This window comes from Anoplopoma fimbria, chromosome 15 (genome assembly GCF_027596085.1).
Source record: "Anoplopoma fimbria isolate UVic2021 breed Golden Eagle Sablefish chromosome 15, Afim_UVic_2022, whole genome shotgun sequence".
NCBI lineage: Eukaryota > Metazoa > Chordata > Actinopteri > Perciformes > Anoplopomatidae > Anoplopoma > Anoplopoma fimbria.
The window spans coordinates 5,631,359-5,652,425 of NC_072463.1; the positions used below are offsets into that span (position 1 = coordinate 5,631,359).

A 21,067-nucleotide genomic window follows, 5' to 3' on the forward strand; every position below is an offset into this window, starting at 1 on the left:
GGGTCTGCGAATGCATGAATAGCGCTGGGCTCCCATTTGAATTAAATCTATTCATCCGTGCCGGTGTGATTTCTCTGTGGTACTGAGGCAACCGAAGGCCCTCTGAGTCGTGACATTTGTGCCATGGCTGGCGGAGCAGGCGGGAAGGTGAACACCCATCTGCCTGTATCCCTTACCACCACATTCTAAACCCAGTGCAATACGTGGGCTTTGGCTGGACTGAGAAAGATAAGAGGTAAAAGAATAGCATACAGGGAAAGTCAGATGTGTTTGTCTGCAGATATTTATGTTCCCTATTGAATTTTTGCAATTCGCAAACACAGACAATCCTGCATCCACATCTCAGACCCACTGACTGAATCCTGCAGGTCACCTGTGACACAGAGTCCTCGGGGCCTATTTTACGATTAAATAATAATCTTTACTTAAATTCGATTCTTGCATAGGGAACAGTATCAGTGTCACACCGCTCTAATTTCAGAAGTCTCTTGACATATTAAGGTAATCCCTCACAGATTTTAGTATTAATTGTGTCATCTGTATTCAAAGAGGGCCCTGTGCTCTTTGTAAAATAAGCCGAGAATGAACCTGGACACTTTGCTGACAACAGAGAAGGGATGAGAAGGGATTTAACAGATTTTTGACTGGGAGCAAACTGCCAACCCCCCCACCAGGACTGATGCAAGTCCATGAGGCAGGTGTGCAACACAGATCCTCGGCAATTAAGACAAGATAAAATATAGTGCATCAGAGGTATTCACAGCTTCATCTCAAATGTCAGACAAAGTAGACCTTTTGAGAAGTTCTCAAATACTCAAAGCACTGAATTGTATTTCAATCAATGCTAATTGACTCAATTTGAAGTACTATTTACGCGCTGTATCCAAGTATGTTGTGTTTTGTATTGATGCTGTGTGTGCAGATATTTTGCATTCAAAAACGCAACCAACTCCAGGCTTCCTTCATGCCATAGATGTGTTAATATGTAACTCCAGCTCGTGGTTCATAATCATTAAAGCAAAGCACTGTTCATGTTAATTCATATCTGAAGTCAAATCTGACACCAATTTGAGCCAAGTTATTGATCAAAAGACAAACACACAGACACAGCAACAATGAAGACAGACGTTCATTTCCCAGCCTACAGCTTGTTTTAAACTTAATTTTATGTTATGTCCTTCTGTTTTGACTAAATTTAGATGTCCTCCTAAAATTCTGATTAAGTGTGGTAACTCGCTTTCGCTTTGGTATATTGTTTTCTTGTTCTCCCTGCTAACGTATGTGGCAATATAATGGCTTAAAGCAGCCAGATAACTTAGCTTGGCACAAAGACTGAACAAGACTGAAGCAACCATTAGAGACTCCAGGAAGTGACAAATGTTCTGCAATACATTGTACTCTGAAACTAACAAAAAAAACTTCCTCCCACACGAAAAGTGTTAAAGTTAATGCCATAAACAAACACACAGTAAACTGTAAGCACAGTTGGCTTTTAATCTATTTTTACCTTACAAGTCAATTTGTGCTTGATACAAGTCTTTGCAAGCTTTCAATAGTCTACAAGCCTGCTCCTCCTGTCTCTTCTAACAGGGTTACTGTGGATGCTTAAAATATCTTAAATAAAAATCTCAGAGTTTTAAATGTCATAAAATGTCTTCGAAAGTTGGATTTTTAATTATCTTTTCTAATTGATGTAGCTCCAATGTAGATTATTGTGAAGCTCAGAGATCTGGCTAGCTGTTTATACCTGATTTCATTCTTTGTGCTAAGCTAAGCTAATCAGCTGCTGGCTGTAGCTTATAATAATAATAATAATAATAATAATAATAATAATAATAATAATAATAATAATAATAATAATAATAACTTTATTTATATAGCACCTTTTAAAAACAAGGTTTACAAAGTGCTTTGACAGACCAGCCAGCAAGACAGTGCATAAGAAACAAAATGAAATAACAAGTGACAATCAAATAAACAAATAAAAAATAAATAAAAATAAAATAAATAAAATAAATAAAATAAATAAAATAAATAAAATAAATAAAATAAATAAAATAAATAAAATAAATAAATAAAATAAATAAAATAATGAAATAAATAAAATCAAGTGATAATGGTAAAATATAGTAAACAAATATAAGATAAAATACCAAGACCAAATGAAAATTAACCAATAAAATGACGACATCACATAAAAGCCAATCTATAAAAATGTGTTTTAAGAAGTGATTTAAAAGAGATTACTGATTCTGCAAGCCTTATCTCCTCCGGTAGGTCATTCCAAAGCCGAGGGGCCCTTATGGCAAAAGCACGGTCGCCTTTGGTTTTCAGTTTCGACTTTGGAACAACCAGAAGGGCCCCACCTGAGGATCTAAGGCTGCGAGCTGGCTCATACGGGGTCAACATTTCTCCTATGTATGTCGGGGCCAGACCCAGACGTGCTTTAAAAGTGATCAGCAAAATCTTAAAATCAATTCTAAAACGAACAGGGAGCCAGTGAAGAGAAGCCAGGATTGGGGTGATGTGATGTCGTCTGTTACAACCAGTAAGAAGCCTAGCTGCGGAGTTCTGAACCAGTTGGAGGCGAGAGAGTGACTTGTGGTTAATGCCAGAGAGGAGGGAGTTACAGTAGTCCAGTCTTGAAAACACAAATGCATGTATGATTTTTTCCAGGTTTGGGGGAGTGAGGATAGGTTTTATTTTGGAAATGGTTCTGATTTGGAGGAAACAGGACTGGACTACTTTTGTGATGTGGGGTCTGAAAGTGAAGTCGGAATCAAATAGAACTCCTAAGTTCCTTGCCGTGGATTTTATATTTAAAGACAGAGGACCAAGTGCATTTACAATAGGAGTGATGGGGTTTGGGGGACTAAATAAAATGATCTCAGATTTCGAATTATTTAGTTGAAGAAAGTTTTGAGCCATCCAACAGTTGATATCCTTAAGACAGTCCATAATAGCAGCTAGGCTTCTTGGGTCGTCGGGTTTCAGTGGAAGGTATATCTGTGTGTCGTCTGCGTAGCAATGAAAAGAGACATTATGACGTTTGATGATTTGACCTAGTATATGGAAAATAAAATTGGACCTAAAATAGAACCTTGCGGAACACCACAGGTAATGTTAGAAGTAGAAGATGAGTAATTACCTATGGTGACCGAGTGGGTTCTGTCAGTGAGGTAAGAATAAAACCAACTAAGTGCAGAGTCCTTGATGCCAACCCAGTTCTTAAGACGGTTGATTAAAATGGCATGGTCTACCGTGTCAAAGGCTGCACTTAGGTCCAAAAGGATTAAAATCGAGCTCTCCCCCCCGTCAGCTGCTAAAAGGAGGTCATTGGACACCTTGAGGAGGGCCGTTTCTGTACTGTGTAAAGCTCTAAAACCTGACTGAAACTTCTCAAACACATCATTAAGACACATAAAGGCTAGAAGTTGGGTTGAAACAACTTTCTCTAAAACTTTTGATAAAAACGGAAGTTTAGAAATAGGCCTGAAATTGTTAAGAACCGAGGGATCAAGATTCGGTTTCTTTAAAAGTGGTTGGACCTCAGCATGTTTAAGACTGGATGGAATAGATCCTGTTGCTAACGAGCTATTGACAATCAATAGAATACTGGGCCCGACTGTGTCAATAACCTGAAATTGAGTTGGTATAAAATCAAGGCTGCACGTGGTTGATTTCATATGGGATATGGTTTCTGCTAAAGAGGAAAGCAATACAGGATTAAAACTGCTAAAATAACTTAGAATATCCCTACTAACATGTAAAACACGGTCCTGTACTCTGTTTGCAAAGAAATTTAAAAATTGCTCACACAGCTCTTGTGAGGCATCAGTGGAATGAGAGGGGGAGGGGGTGACCATTGAGTCAATTATTTTGAATAAAAGTCTTGGATTTGAGTGGTTTGCTGTAATTAAATTAGAGAAGAAGGACGTTCTTGCTTCTTTAACTGCCACTTGATAGTACTTCATCGCATCTTTCCAAATTTCATAAAAAACATTTTTTTTTCCATTTTCGTTCCTTACTCCTGCAGTCTCTTTTTAAGTCTTTGGTGACCTCGTTTAGCCATGGCTGGGGTGTTGTATTCAACCTTTTTAATTAAACAGCTTAACATTTAACTACCAGTTATGAGAGAGGTATCGATCCTCTTGTCTGACTTTCAGCTACAAAGGGAAGAAGTATACTTCCCCAAAAAAACAAAAGCAAAAAAAGCCGCAAAAAAACCTAACAACTACGGGCATTTAGAGAAAGAAAAGACGCAGAGATCCGAATGCGAGTATCAACCTTCTGATCTAGCTGTTGGCAAGTAAGTGCATCTCCCAAAATGTTGAACTACAGCTTTAAGCATACAAATACAAGCTGTCTTGATTTAAACTTAATGCACATATTCTTGGTATATATTAAACTGAAAACATGAGGGCATGTAGAGAAACGTTAGATCTGTGTAATGTGAGAGAAAAATTAATATAGACACTTTTGGCTGCAGCGTAAATATCGCTTAACTTCCCAGATATCTTCTAAAGTTTTCAAAGTCACTCCATTGTCACCATCCATCCACCGTCCTCTTCTTCTGCTCTTCCTAAACTGAGCACTGAGCTGTGTTAACAGAAAACAGAGCGAGGTCTTTAGGGTCACGTCCCTGAATCATCTGCCAACAGGTGGCGAGGTTGCGTCTCCTGCGGGGAGCGACAGCTGTTCCCCATCGCTCACTCACCGAGCTCTCACCGCTTCTGTTGCTGAAACGAGGGCAGAGCTCGGCGATTCTCTGGAAAAACCCGACGGAACAAGCACCAGGAGACAGTTAAAACGGCAGGTATTAGCAGATTAGTGGCTCCTGTGTGTCATTAGTTTAGGTAATAATGAACTACTTTGTGGGAGGTCCCATTGTGGAACGATGCTACGATGGCATAAGCCCTCATTAAACAAGGCCCATGCTGAATTAAATTTTATTCAGACCCATATAAAAAATGTGTCATTTGATCCGCAAATGACATTTAATCCACAGATTATCACTTCCTATCTGTCCTTGAAGAAGATTGCAGCGGCTCTTTCCCTGCATGTCTGTTCAAATGGTAAAAATACTCACTCTACATACCTTCCCAGGGGACTCGGGGTAACAGATGTGTCCTTACATGCTGGTATTTCTGTGGGAGGTTCCAGTGTACAATCAAGCAAACGGCAGCGTAATCCATCCCACCCACCCTTATACAGTACATCGGCTGCTACAGTAGATGTCTCAGTTTTTAATCAGAGTCAGAACATAAAAACACAAAGAAAGGAGGGATAGAGTTTCTGGGAAAAGCTAAAGTAGACGTTGTCCTCCAGACCAACTGTCCTGTCCTCCAGACAAATTGACTGAGGTCAGAATGATGCTGAACAAACTAATTCAATGTCTGTTGTGTTGTCCTTTACTGCCTCCACATTTCTGCACTCTGAATGTTTGAAGCTGAAAGCAGTATTTGTTCCTGCCGCCTTAAACCTTGGGTCGGTAACATTGGAGAAGCCAACAAGAGTTAGATAGATTTAAAAAAAAAAAAATGATCCAACCAAATAAAAACAGCCCTGTTCTGTGAAGTCTTTTAAAATGAAAGTATCAATAAAAAAATGCTATTTACAATCTTGTCTGTTTTTATTCTTCAAACAAGAATAAAGAATTGTAGCTTCAGAGTTTTTACACTCAAACAATGCATGCTGGGAAGTCTGCTAATGGCTGGTCATGTTCTTTTAGAAACTTAATATGACAAGTTGATTGAACCCTCAGATGTACGTTCATTCAACTCATTACTTTAAATCAATTAATGTTCATAAACTCTGAATTGATCTGACAGCAAAAATTAGAATTTTTAAATTGAATTTGCTTGAAATTAGAAAGAAATTAAAGTTAGTGACAGATGATTGATTCCACTTAATCTCTATATGATGTTTTCCAGCGTATACTTCTGTATACTTCACATATAGTGCACACTACCGCCTACTTAGTGAGATTGCCAAAACCATCACCGGCTCCACTCTGACCTCCTGGCACATCCACTGGGAGATCCCCAGTGCCATCTGTAATGACTGGTGGGCTGGCGATAAGGAAATGGAGTCTTTATCTCAGCCCAATTAGGCAGCTAATTGATTCAATACCAGTCATTTAGAGTTCCTCCAGGCCCGGGATTGAGCACTTGTGCCTTTTGAACAGACGTGAGATCCCCAGAGGTGAGAAAGTGTGTTCGACCCAACAAAGCCTGTAGATTATAATCTGGATGGAAAGAATCTTAACGAGGTAAAAGATTACATCAGGGATAAATCTGAGAAAAAATCTTAAATTTATTGATTGGCACAGAGTTTTGTTGCTGTATGACAGAGTTAAATTAACAAACAAACAAACAAACAAACAAACGTATTGGTGTGTAGACAATATGATGATCATGATCATTTTCAACGCAGTTACAGTGACTAATTTCCAAATAAGTCTATTACTTGTTAGGTCTATTAAATGTCTAAAAATAGTAAAAAGAATGTCCATCACAACTTGGACATATTAGAGAAGCCACAACCTGAGAATATTAGTTTTTGCCTAAAATCATTGATAATTCATAATCAAATAGTTTCGGATTAGTTTTTTTGTTACTCAGGTAATATATTTATTGACTAATCGTTGCAGCTCTAATCATCATATTGTCTGGTTTTATATGGCCAAACCAAACAGCGATACTTCAGCCATATTGGATTTACAGGATGTTTTTATCAATATGATGATTTTGCTGATTTTTCTCATATTTAAATCATGGAATAAGCTTTCGTGAATTTTCAAGAGATATTTAATCCCAAATTAAAAAATGACTGTTATCATCATATACATACAGGTAAATATTAATGTCCGCATTTAAAAGGAAAAACACGAACAACACACCAATTTGACCTTTTATATTATCCACATTTAGCATCCAGCACAGTGTCTTCAAGGTCAAATTGTGAGCTGAGTCTTAACCTCTGCATTAAACCCATCCTAAGCATTTAGGTTCAGCATCTCACTCAAGGACACTTTGACACTTTGACAGGAAGAGACGGTGATTGAGCCGTTAACCTTGTGACTAAAGGACGACCCGCTCTACACACCCATTTGACGTTTTTTCTGTAATTTTCTAACAATTTGTTCAGGGGAAAAAGAAATCTGGAATTTTCTACAACTTCTACAACAAATATGAGACAGCAAATTTATCTTCACAACCAATTAATTCATTTTAAACACTTCATACCACATTTTAGATATTGAAATGAAGCACTGACGCTTTATTTTCAACCACAGGAGTCGTACTATTAACAGTGGTGGAAGCTGCCTTTCATTTCTCATGGTGCTAATCCTACGCCGCCTCTAGCTCTCCGTTTCACTGTTCTGAGGAAGGAAATAACACTTTCCCTTAAACACGGAGACAACGCTGAAGGGTAGAGATTCATTTGAGGTCGAATCCAGGTTGACTGCTAACAAAGGGATGATAAGTTTGACTTTTAAAAGCAACACAAAAGGCAGGTTCACGAAACTCGCCGAGTCCTAGAGATTTATGCAGCCTGTGACCCCGGTGAACGGGAATGTAATGAGCTCTAAGTTCAGCCGTAAATAGTTGGAGGAGGTTCGTGTGGAGGCTCACGTGAAACCTCAAGGGGTTACTTAAGGTTTTGAAAACTAAACCTCTGAGGGATGTTGCTTCTTATAAAATGTAATCAATATTTAATAATGGTGTTACATGCAAAGCCCTTCCTCCTTTTACACCAGAAAATAATATAGCATGCAACATAACATAAACAAGAAGAGAAGCTTCATAAAACCACACCTATGCAGACATCTTCTTAGACATTCAGTGTAATTTAATCTCAACAGCAGCAACACGGTGTCAATCACAATCGCTTAAGCTTGTGTTAACCACAGACCTTATTTCAGACCTCTAACCAAAATAACGAAAAAAAACCAAAACTACAATTTGAAAAAAAAATGATCGACGTGCAGATTAATCAAAAAAAAGAGAAATAGAGTTTTTTGCCCAATAATGTCCAAAGTGATCCATGCAAACTTCATCTGTACTCGAGTTCAGAGATTCTTTGGCTCACCATCCCTCCACAATATGACTCACAGCTCATTTGGAGGTAATGGATGCATGTGTTGTGTGTGTGTGTGTGTGTGTGTGTGTGTGTGTGTGTGTGTGTGTGTGTGTGTGTGTGTGTGTGTGTGTGTGTGTGTGTGTGTGTGTGTGTGTGTGTGTGTGAGATGGAGAGGACTGCGAGGAGGACCCAGCCAAGCTCAAACAACAGCATGTGAAGTGCCCTTAGATGCCACGAGAGCTCACTCTGAGCGAGGAGGAGGCTGACGGGTGGCACATTTCCCCACGCTAGGCATGATTTGGATGGAAAGTGGCAGGGTGGGAGATGGATTACTGCAGGGGGGGGGGCATTAATCCCACAGCCACGCACGTATGCACTAACACACTGACACATGTGGAGACACACACGCACGTGTTAATAAAACACTTCCAAGACTCTCACTTCAGTGTTGCTTCTCTTTCAGTTCCGTGCACACGCTGAAGAAACACAGTGAAGTGCACGAGGCCTCACGACACACGATGTTAACGCTCCGACGTACAAGAGTGATGACGCTGCCATCGCCTGCTTTGTAGCACACTTTTTGAGGTGTCATTTGAAGGTCCTACACTTCAGAGCCCAACCAACACCTCCGCTGATCTACTGATTTCTTCAGACACTTTATAGCGGCTCACTCTGTCCTCTCTCCCTCCTTTTTTTCTAATCTCGTCTATTCTTGACACTCTAAGTGTGTGTACTTTAGACCTTGCAATGACAACATTCAGCCTAAGGAAGAAGACTCATCATTTATTTACTGCATCTTATTCTACTTAATATCCCTTACTCACAACTAACTACAAATATAAGTAACGGGTCGGTCAGCAGCGAGCAGAAATGAAAAACATTTACTTACTTACTACTAATATACTATATATATTACACTATTCTAAAGTAAATCCTTTTGGTTTTGTAAATCCTCTTGGGATATATTTTGGGATATCTGCAATATCTTTTTTTTTTTTTCAAATATTAGATCATAATTCTTCAGGGAGTGCAGTTAGTGACAGTGTGGGCTCCACGGTAGCTCCATGGTAGCCTTGACAGCTTGGGGCACGGCTTTGTGAAGGGTCAATTGGTATTTATTCCCAGGACAAAAGACTCTGCTGTAATCACAAGGATTTATAGCGTCAAGCTGCAATTGGCAGTGATGGAAACACGACACCCCGGTGGACCAGCTCATTTTCACCCCTTTTTGGGCGCGATTCTATTTGACCCATGTTAAACTGAACATATAATAAATTAATATAATCAATAAAATCGACAGGGATTTGGACAACTATTAGAAAATACAAAACATACAATCAATATTCTCAAAGCTACCAGACTCCAGTCGGCTAACAGTAATTTTACATAGAAACACATTCAAACTCAACAGAAATGAAATAATTCTCATCAAATCTCATCTTCAAAAGCCTTTCCACTTTTCAAAGAATCACCAACTCTGGTTAAGTTAAACTAAACCCTTTATTCACAGAGTTAGATATGAAAAGAAACAGCCGTTACAGGTTCCCCTCAAAGATACAAGACTCCATTGACAGAAACTATATATTTTTTTAACATCACTAACAAAACAAACTTCATTCAACCTCGACAGAAACAAAATATAACTCACCGATCGATTAGACTTTTCCAACAATCATTAACTCTAGTTTGAGAGTTTGAAAGAGAAACTGAATAAGAAACAGATATTAAAAAAGAAGTAACCACCGCAACATTATCACCGTTTTCACCACAGCGTTTCTGATGGTCGAACGTGACCCACCAGTAGAAAAACTAAACGCATAATCGTCTACTGCCAATGTGAAAGGAGTCTATTGATTTTTTTGGTCTGGAAAAGGGTCTTTGGTAAGCTGACTGATGCCAAGTGTGAGTGGAAATGTTGTCACCTGCCCAAATTAAACAAAAGAACAAAAGAAATGTCTCACCACTTGAATAAAACTCTCCAAAACACATCTGGCATGGACCTCAACATGTCTCCAAAATGAAGTCCTGTAATGCCATGTTGTGACTTTGACTCTGACTCCGCAGTGTTGCAGCAGCAGCAGTAGTTAAGAGGCCACCTCACCAGAGGTGCTAATGGTATTGACCACTTCAGTATGTTAGAGAAGGGCATAGCTGGAGCCGGCAGTAAACAACTCCAGACTGACAGGTCAGGGTGACTGTTGGCTTGATTGCTTTCATTACTCACACACTGTCCAAAGTCAGACCTGCCGGCTCAGGACTCGCTCACATCTGCCAGCTTCTGCTACCAGCATCCCACTGTATGAACAAATCTGTGAGCGTTACAATAAGTGATGCAACTGCTCGTAATACATAAAGAAAAGAAAAGAAAAAAAAAACATCAAAGAGTTAAAATGAGATCTGAGAATTATTTTGGTGCTTCTATTTTGGTCATCTATAATAGAGGAATAATCTGAGAAAAAGAAACAAGAGTGTTTTGTTGCATAGCGCTGTTGATGCGTCGGAAAAATGGAGCAAGGCTGTTGAATATGAAAAGAAAAGCCAAATAAAACAAAGACTCTCATAGAATATTCATCAATTCTGTTCCTCCACTCCGGCTTTAATAAGGAGAAAAACAAACCCAATCAGCCCCACATCAGCGGTTATGAACAACAATATAATCGCCACATTATATATGAAAAGTGAGAAATTATCATATCGTTCACATCACTGCGATCCAGCAGCACCTACTGTGGCAACGGGAGAATATATTTAACCCCTCTGCTAAACAGTGGCTCGACTTCTCTCTCTAATTTGGAATCAAAGCAATTTCATCAGCACGAGCGCATTCATAAAAGATGATCCTGCTTGGGAAATAATGCAGAAAAGCTTTTTCATTACCTCCTCATCATATATGGATCAAACATTTATTACCCTTGATCAAACATTCATTACCTCCTGCATTTAAAAAAAAAATAAATTAAATAAATAAAAAAAAAGTCTGCATATTACTCATTGTCAACACTGTCTGCACTTTCATTAACGGCACCGTTCTGTTGTCATCTTTCTAGCATCAGACTGAGAAACATTTTTGATCAGTTTGTGCAATTAATATGCGGAAATATGACGGCAAGGAAACGGGTGCAAAAGGTGTTTTCAATGTGTTACGCTTCATGATGACAGATAAAAACAACCTCCAGTGTTTCATATGCATCTCATTGTCTACATTTGCAGGAATCCTACAAGGTTTCACTTTCTTTTCCCCGTCAGTGTACGACCCCAACAAAGCATCTTTGTTTTCTTCTCTTCAGACTAAACCTGGCCATTGGCATATGTCATCCTTTTAGCTCCAGCCGTCGCTACCTATCTTCATCTCCCCCTCCGTCGGAGCAGATACCTCTCTCTTCCTCCGCTTCCTCTACACCTATTCTGTCTGTAACAATCCCGACTTGTGTTCGGTGCACTGAACTCAACAATCCCGCTGCGGAAAACCTCAACGGCTGCGAGGAATAATGGCATGTGTGTTTGCATTGTACGGTCCTTTTTTGGACGGAAAAAATATTTCTGGAGGATTTTGGGGGTTACTAGGGAGAGACTGCAGGCCTAATCAACCAGTAACCCTGGGATGTATGTTCTCACAAGGGCAGGGAAATCTCCTCCTGGAAGAATTCAGAACACACTCACATTCTCATATCTGAATGTTAAATATGAGGCTCCAAGTAGCAGACAGCTTATGTAGCTTAGTTTGGCAAGGCGGCAACCATCAGGTCTGAAAAGTGAAGCCAATTTGGAAGAGTGTTAAACTTGCATTATTTTTCATGGCCAGCAGGGGCGACTCTTTTGGTTGTCAATCAGAAAATGACCCTACTTCTTACTTGATTTATTACCTCAGTAAACATTATAAACATGAGTTTATGGTCTCAATATCTAGCCTAAAGTCTTCTTCAATACAGAACAATGTTCATTTCGTAAATTATAGTCCCATTAGGGGTAAAATAGATAAGGCAGGGTATGCTTTAGGGCGTGGCTACTTTGTGATTGACAGGTTGCTACAACGACGCTGTCCGATCTGGGAGTTGTCCTGGTTTATCCTCTCACAACTTTAATCTTTTCACAGCATGTTTTCATTTCATGAAACTGTTTGCCTAAAACATTTGCGTCGCGTTCGGTTGTACCCAGCTCCACCCCATGTGTAACTTCTGGCTGTAAATAAACAAGATGGCGGCGGCCAAAAACCAAGACGACAAGGTCTAAAAATGAATTGCTGACATCATGGTGAGTTCGTCCACGTGTTAAATACAGTCTTTGACTTTAGCACAAACACTGAAAACAAGGGAAACAGCTAGGCTTTAACATGTTGTAGTTTGGAATGAACAGTTAATAAAGATGCCAACCAATATAATAAGACATTGTGAATGCATTAGTGCATTTGTCTGTGAGTATATTGACATTTGTTGACATTAAATTCTACATTATAGACATTTAGTTTGGCTCCTGTTCAGGGAAATGAAAAACTAATGTTCTAAGTTTAAATTCTAAGTTTACTGATATTTCAAACAACCGAAAAGAGATGTGTGACAGACAACTTGTTTGTGTTTGTTTATCAGCGTGTGTGTGTGTGTGTGTGTGTGTGTGTGTGTGTGTGTGTGTGTGTGTGTGTGTGTGTGTGTGTGTGTGTGTGTGTGTGTGTGTGTGTGTGTGTGTGTGTACTGAAGCAGAAAGAGAATTAAAAAAAAAAAAAAAAACGCATCATAGAGCAGCAGAGGAGTGTTTGGAGAGATGCAGCTGTCACTCATAAAGACCAACATAGTAACTCCTCTTGGAGAACACAGGGAGCCGGTGCGACTCAGACAGCGTTGCCAGACAGCGTTGCCAGACCCGATAACATTCTGCACCTTCCACACCAGCTAGAGAGCCTCTCCTGTCCTCTGGCCTTGAGCACGGTTAGATAACACCGCATTAGATAACGGTGCACAAAAAAGCCTGTTGGCTTCTTTCAGCAGACATTAACAACAACATGAAAACAAACAAAACTTATGATGTAAACAAACTCTGATTTGAATTCCCACTTTTATTTCTATATCTTCACCTTGCTGCAAAAAAAAAAGACGCCTAAAGACAAGCTCAGTGTGCAGAGGGATACAATCTTAACAATACATGACCTCAATATGAGCTGAGCGAGATACCATCAGGACAAGAGCTTGTTCGGAAAGTTAGACTTTCAAACAAACTATTAAATTCAAACAGTCCTGTGAGCTACACAGTCGTATGGTGAAAAATAAATCAATAATCTCATTTCACCGACAGCAATTTGCTTGTATTTTTCACCGAAGCAGGCGCATACTTAAAAATAGCTACTAGACTCTGCATTTCGGTAAAACGTGTTTTTACATAATGTCTGTCCTTGCTCCGTGGAGACGGTAAATGATCGCGGCTCCTAGACTCCCTGTTCTCTTTTTATGCAGATGACGACGTCGTCTGGGGAGCCTGTCATTATGATGGTGATGGAGCGGGTTTGTGGTTTACGTTTTAAGGTGTAATGCGAAAAGCGTGGCAGTGAGATAGAGAGGAGGGGGGTTGGGTACAGCAAAGTGAATTTTCCGGTAAAAGAAGTGGACAACGAAGACACAAAGAGGCCTGGGGAGAGACGGAGGCTACTAACAGCCAGAGAGAAAAAAAAAAGACACTGACAACGTGTGAGAGCGAGAGACAAGAGAAAGTGATAAGAGAGGAAGAGAAATAGGTTCAGTACTGCACCTTTCTGCAGACTCATGTCTACCATGCGAGGCTCGGCCAGCTCCAGGAAGAAGTTCTTGTTTTTCTCATACTCCTCATCGTCAATAATTTTCACGTGAATAAGCTTGCTGCAGGAGGAGGGAAAACAGGAAGGGGTTGTGACAGGAAGAGGGACAGAGAAGGACAGAAAGGGGGGGGGAAGAGGGAGAGAGAAGAAGAGAAAGGTTAATTTGCGATGGAGGGACACAGGAAGTGCACTGTAAGTAGGATTAATAATCAGCATGGAAGAAAAAGGTTAGGAGGTGAAAGGTCAGCTCGCTGTGGACCGGGGCCTGTCCGTCACCGCCTGGACTCGACACACACTCACAGCGTCCGGCGAGCTCACTGGCTGCCACGGGGCGTCATGACAACTGCATTCATCACGGTGTCTGATACAAGTGGAACGGAGGGGGCTTAAAAAGCACTCGACGGCAGTGAGGATAAAAGAACACAATGAAGTGAAAAACAGCAGCATGTCATCAATCAGGTTGTAAAATGTGTAAACGGACATTTCACAAGGGCAAAAAAGGTGAGCGGAGGATAAATGAAAAGAAACTGTCGCTGTCTAAATCGATTTTTACGGCTCGATGTTTCGGTCAGAACGCTTTCAATGAGACGGCTGGCTGGACACCGCGAGGACTCCCTCCGCCTCTCGAGGCACCGGCGAGGCAGATAAGAGAGAAGCGGCTTATTGCTGAGTTTATTGCTCCGGTTTGAGGAGAACAACCCTTTAATGAAGTCAAATGTCCGGAGGGGTGAGGCTCTTTGTCTCTGGGAAAGAGCTGCGTGTGACATCATCACACAGAAACAGCTCAATATGGCACCTCAGCCCCCCGGCGGCGCTCTCGCCACTGATCGGCCTAATTGATCTTTTTAAAGAGTTATCGACGAGTGCAGGCAGTTAAGTGGTCAGTAGGTACCCAGATGTCTACGCGCCTCGCCCATATCACAGCGGGAACTCCTCGGGGAGTAGCTGCGTGGAATTCAATTGGCGACAAACGACAACAAACCGAACAAGAGCTCAAGAGAAGCCATGACGCTCTCTGAGGCCTCAGAAAGAATCCGCTGCAAGAAGCAGACGAGTCAACAATAGTCGACAGCGGCGCAGCTAGCCCTGAAATAGGGATGACATACTTTATTATGTGTCTGACATCTCATGGGAGGACGTTTCCCCACCCCCCCCTTCATCCGAGCCCAAAAAATGCAATTTCTACGCATGTTATTTAGAGAGAGTATTTGGGAAAGCAGGGGGTTCGGCTAATAGAATGAGCGGCGCTGCGGCATTCATAATGGAGAGCTGCTCCTGTATCACCAATCCAGTCAAAAAGCAGCTCGTTCTCTGACATCCCGCTGATGTACTTCCAGCTCCGTGACATACAGCGTGGCTTGTGCCAGTCAAAGCACACACACACACACGCACACACACACACACACACACACACACACACACACACACACACAAACTGTCATACTCCTGCACAAACACGAACACACTCATACTGCACACACCATGTATATAAAACCACTAATCCCAGCATCTCTAGAGGAATTAAAACGTCTTTATTTTGGCGCTGTAATGCATAGCTAAATCTTCTACTGGTCTACTGTAAGATCCTGTTAGCACACTACAGACAGCAGAACAATCCATCTCTCTTTCTCCCTCTCTCTCTCTCTTCATATCCCATCGTCAGGGCTTTCCTCAGATTGCTGGGTGAGATGTCTGCAGTGCTGGAGAGGCGCCTTGTTTTTTTTTTTTTTTCCCCCCACCAGAAATGAGAGAGGAGGAAGCTCTGGAGTCTAATGGACAAGAGGGATCTGGCAAAAACACACGCCGCCTGGCTGGGGTTGGGTGGAGCTCTCAGGCCTGACATGCATGTAGTCACGGAGACACCACACGTCGCCTTGTGGATTACTACACCACCATGCACATATTGAAAAAAGGCAGCCACACGATTACCGACATGGCTGATTAACCTTAGTGGAAAAAATAGTTGCCCTTTTCCCCTTCCTGTGTGGTCTTTTTTGTTGCACACCCTCTTTAAACCTGCAACAATAAATAGTTTTTTTTTGCCAGTCGACACAATAAAACATAAAAACAACATTGAAATATTATCACCTTATTGTATGCTAATTAAGGTATTGTATGCAGCTATTTCTTAAGAAGAAATGTATTGACTGATACAAACACAATCGTCACTTATGACCCGCTAGAAGTGTGCTGTTGTGTCTGTATCGGCAGAGAATCTGCCCGCAGCCTGTATTTTCTCTGTTCTTTCTTATTTTGCTGTGATTGGGACGTTTTTGGGCGTCAGCAAAGAGCCTTTGGGGCCCCACGTGGGTGTGTAACTTTAGCATCTATGATATGAACCGATTAAACGTGCGCCTCAGCTGCATTCCTTAAAAATTCTGCACCTTCCCAAAGGGTTGTGCATAGGTGTGGGTGTGTAATGTGACCGCTGTAAAACAATCAGAAAATGACGTTTTATTTCTCTGATTCACTGCAAATTGTTCGATAACGCCACACGCCACTCCCTTTCATTATTCACACTGTTGCTGCTTAAAAATCAATGCTCTCTCTCTCTCTGGCTCATTGGATGAGCCAACTCTGAATGCTGTGAGTTTACAAACAGCAACCAACAATGCTATTTAGTATACTTAATATGGCTATTAATATGGCTAAGAAGCAAGCAAGCAGTAATCTCTTTATACATCCAGCAGATAAGACACCAATAATTATTGTGAGCAGCATTTGTGCAATAATCACATGTCGTTTTAGCACTGTTTAAGGTCTCCACTAACTCCTGAGGTAAACATCCAGTTCTTTAGCTGCTACAGCACAAACCAGTTGACAGGCAGGGTTGTGGGATCCTTGGGCAGCTGCATGATTACTTAACTTAATATAGTAACAATATCTTAGAGAATAATCAACACCTTTGAAAGATCTGACGCCATTAAAAGCTCCATTAGATCTGATTCTGGAGCACAGTTTTGAGGTATAACCCTAATTTGATTTATGGAAATCAACAAAAAACAATCATGTAATAATCAACAGACATGTTTGCATCATGGATTCATTTGAGCAGCCGCACAGCTCACCAACACATTGCACCTTTGCGTGATATTTTTCTGGAGCTTGACGACACAAATTAACTTGTCACCTATATTTCCACTTCACCCAGACGGAGCCACAGCACCTGTAATTATCAGTCCTTGTGATATACGGCAAGCAAACGGAAATTATTGTTTCTGTAATTTTAACAGATCGTGACAGATTGCAGTCGTAGATTGTTTCTGTTTGACACCGCAAAGTTAGATTTTTTCAGTACATCTGATTCCATGTGTGTTAAGAAGAGAGTCGAGTTCTCAAGGGTTGTTTGTTTGAGATGACACTTTAAAGTTGTTGCTTTGAGCCATTATGACCCAGTAAATATTCCCATAAATCGTAAACAAAGCCGTAACCAGCATTTCATTCATAAACACAAGGAAGATACTGTAAATATTGACATGTGGGGGGCATGGAGAGATCAAAAACCTCTTACAAACTGTTGAATGAAGCTCTTGCAAAAGACATAGTCGCCATAGAAACAGGCACAAGATCAAAGAAGAACTCATCACATTCAACTCATAAGGGTGCTATTTAAGATCAATTAGTAAGTAAGAATCTGTAACAAAATGATATGCTTATTCTACAAAAAACGATAAAGCTATTAATAAACTATTTTAAAAGAAACTGTTCGATTAAATGGGAACATTTTTATTTTCTTTGTTGTTGTTGCCCAATGTCACGTCTCTATTTGATCATGTGATGACACATGATAAAATAAGGTGGCTGAGCAGTTTCCACCACATCCTCACTCGCATGTTATGTTTTGTATTTGTTACAAAGTACATCCATTTCTTACAAAGTTGACCCTTTTTTTCAGATTCACTCGTCTGCTAAAGAAATACTGTTCATACACAAATAAAAACACCTTCACACAACAACATAACTGCTCACAAACAGACACACACACACACACACACACACACACACACACACACACACACACACACACACAGTCCCAATTACTGTCGCACACGTGAGGGGAACATTAAGCAGCATTTACATTTGTTTATGGCAGTCATCAATAATTCAGCCATCTATCCCAACATCTGGTATCAGTCGCTGTGGAAGCTGCAAAAAGCCACTCTGAATGAATCAGGAGAGTGTGTGTGTGTGTGTGTGTGTGTGTGTGTGTGTGTGTGTGTGTGTGTGAGTGATAGTGATACAATCAAACACCTGCTGTGCACACAAACACAAATCACAGAGCAGTGTTTACAGGGACTGTCCTGCTGCCGGTGGAGAGAGGCGTCATATGAATGGTTTCACTGTGGTGTGTTGGCAGAAGAGACACAGAGGGTGTGACAGTGCGTTTCAGATGGGCTGCTTGTGTACACTCAATGACACACACACACACGCACACACACGCACACACACACGCACGCACGCACGCACACACACACACACACACACACACACACACACACAGGTATATGTTTACATCCTTACACGTCTCCACTGTTTTTATTTACAGATCTGTGATCTGTTTATTTCACCGTTGTCCCTGAGCTGCTGTGACACTGGTTCAGAGGTGTAACAGACACTTTCAGGAGACAAACATGACCGCTCTGGAGTAAAGAGAGCCGAAGCAGGAAACTATGGATGAGCAACCATGTCTACTAAGAAATAGCGATCACATACGACTAAACTTCATTCTCAATAATGTTTCGAAGGAAACATATTTTTTTGTATTGTCAGTTTTATGCACATAACAAAAATGTAAGAACACTATTTGGTTATGTTTAGCCAACAAAACTACTTGGTTAGTTTTAGTAAAAACTTTGTGGTTTGGCTTAAAATGAGTACATTTGTTACGTACATTATGTACATTATGTACATAAATTAAAATAGTCAACATTGACTTTTCGTTTCACAGGGAACACAAACAGCGGCCTCCTGGGTGAAAGTCCTGTGTTAGTTTGACCCACCCGATCATCCAGACCTCCTCTCTATGCGGACAACTGGGCATTTCTTCTTGACCAAGATGATAGACACAGGAATTATAGTACATGGGGAAAATGGATAGAGCTAGGCTAACTCTTTCACCCTGCTTCCAGTCTTTATGCTAAGCTACGCTAACCAAATCATCTCCTTGCGTCTGCTTGGTACTTAACGCCCAGACATTTGATTCCCATTCATTTGAAATTCAACACAATAAGCAGACATATGGTTGAAACTACAATATTTTGTCACATAAAGCAATCTCCGCTTGTGATGTAAACAATTTCCAATACTAGAAAAATCCTACAGAAACCGGCCTCGGGAAAGTAAAAAAACAATGAAGTAAGAATGATGTCAATCTTCTCACCAGTGTTCTCATTTGTTAAATTGAATGACACTAATGTGTCAAACCTAATGTTATAATGATTCATTGATGCTAACATGCTAGACATAACACCCCTTAAGTTGAGTATTAGTGTGGGGAGTGCCACTGGAGTAATGACAGGCGATTAGAGGGTTCACACCTCCGCTGCACTGGGTCGCCTGCAGGCAGCGGCCTCTGCCTTCCCCAAGTCCAGAGCAGATGGAGGAGGGGTGAAGAAGAGGTGAAAACTGTGAAGGGAGTGAGACATGAAAGTGGAGGTGGTGCAGAGAGATGGAGAGGCAGATACAGAGTGTTTTCTTCCTCCCTCAGTTCTGCAGCCAAAAACCACACTGCGGCTGAAGTTTGCTGGAGCTGCCCGCCTCCTCTCCGCTCTCCCATGCCTCTTTCTTCGACAGCAGATTTACTGTTTCTGGTCTCCGCTCTGGCTCTCATTCCACAAACACTAAATAATGCTGTGTAACCGCTAGAAGTGTGAAACCACTGTGGTTGGAGTACCACATCAAAAGGAAGTGATATGCGATATGTGTGATAACCAATCTCCCGTTCTCTGTCGGTGCAGGCTGACCCTCAAACCGCTCAGCTTTCCCTCTGCAAAGCCTTTCTTCTTTTTGAAGATTCTCTTTTTTTGGAGGAGGTTTTCTGGACATTTTTAGGAAGACTTGTGTAATCCAGGCTATAGAAGGAGCAGCAGCTAAAAGTGCTGCAATCAAATACGACCTTTTTCTCTCTCCCTGGTCCTCTGTATAAAACACCTGCTGCCTCCGACCCCGGCCCAGGGCTTTATAGTTTGAACTGAAGACAACCTTTTCCAAATTCTCTTGAAAGTTTCCACCTTGCCGCCATCTCTTTCCTTCATCTACTGAGTGCTTTTCAGTTGCTATGAACCCTTACGCAAGACTGCATTTAACCACTACTGAAGCACGCGTGGAGGGACTGGCGTAATGGTTTTTAAACAGCGCACATCATTTTGCACTTCACTGCAGTACGGAGGCCTCGATGGCGGCAGGATTACCAGGAGTTCCTGAAAAGTTTTAGTAGAAAACCTCATGTGCATCTTGCAAGAAGCAAACCGACCTGTACAGAGGGGCAGGAAATTAATTATAGACTCGAAAACGTGACATGAAACATGAGTGAAAATCATCAAAAAAAAACAGGCTTTTAAACCACCATTTCAGCCTAGTCAGATCATGGCAACTCCTCCACTCAAAATCCAGAATAAAGTCAAGCCAATAAAGACGGGAAGAGGACAAGGGGAGGGAAAAAAAGGCCCCGGTGCCTCGTGGGAAATCAGCGCCTTAATTAAGCAGGCCTGGTTTCTGTCACCAAGCACAGGGATTATGGGCCTCGCTCATTATAGTCCTGATTATTGCTTTTCCCCAGCAATCACAGAAAAAAAGCCAGTAAACACATTTGTCAATGATTTCTTGCCAATCTGAAGACAAACTCGCATCAGATTTAATATTCCACACCCACAAGGCCCCCGTTTATGCGCCGTCCTCCCATCATCCTCATCTCCTTTCTCTCCACGTCCGCTTCATTTCTCTTCACACAGCGAAGGCAAACAAATGAAAGCATACTTGACCAGCTGACAAAGAGCTAAAACTTTTATAAGCAAGGAAGTAAAACCACCTTCCAAATGGCGACCGGCCCGCTGAAGTCAGGCATCAATATTACATAAACCAAACAAAGAAAATGGGTCACGCAATAACACAAAAAAAAACTCTCCACTTTGCCACTTGCACATTTGCTGGCCGAGCTTGAGCCAGATGCAATAGCAGTGATTGCAAGTTGTTTAAGGCAAAAGC

At 41.1% G+C, this 21,067-nt stretch overlaps 1 protein-coding gene across 7 annotated transcripts in view; it reads right to left on the bottom strand.

The window, feature by feature from the left end:
* slc8a3 (solute carrier family 8 member 3) overlaps positions 1 to 21,067 on the bottom strand; it is a 97,998-nt gene that overhangs the window by 21,312 nt on the left and 55,619 nt on the right. For 3 of the 7 annotated variants that reach the window (XM_054613491.1, XM_054613490.1, XM_054613487.1), the window contains exon 2: positions 13,841 to 13,925. In XM_054613491.1, the coding sequence (XP_054469466.1) occupies positions 13,841 to 13,925 (85 nt within the window). Of the gene's footprint in view, positions 1 to 4,387; positions 4,409 to 13,813; positions 13,926 to 21,067 lie in introns of all 7 variants that reach the window. The other 4 variants (XM_054613484.1, XM_054613489.1, XM_054613486.1 and 1 more) reach the window with 2 other exon arrangements.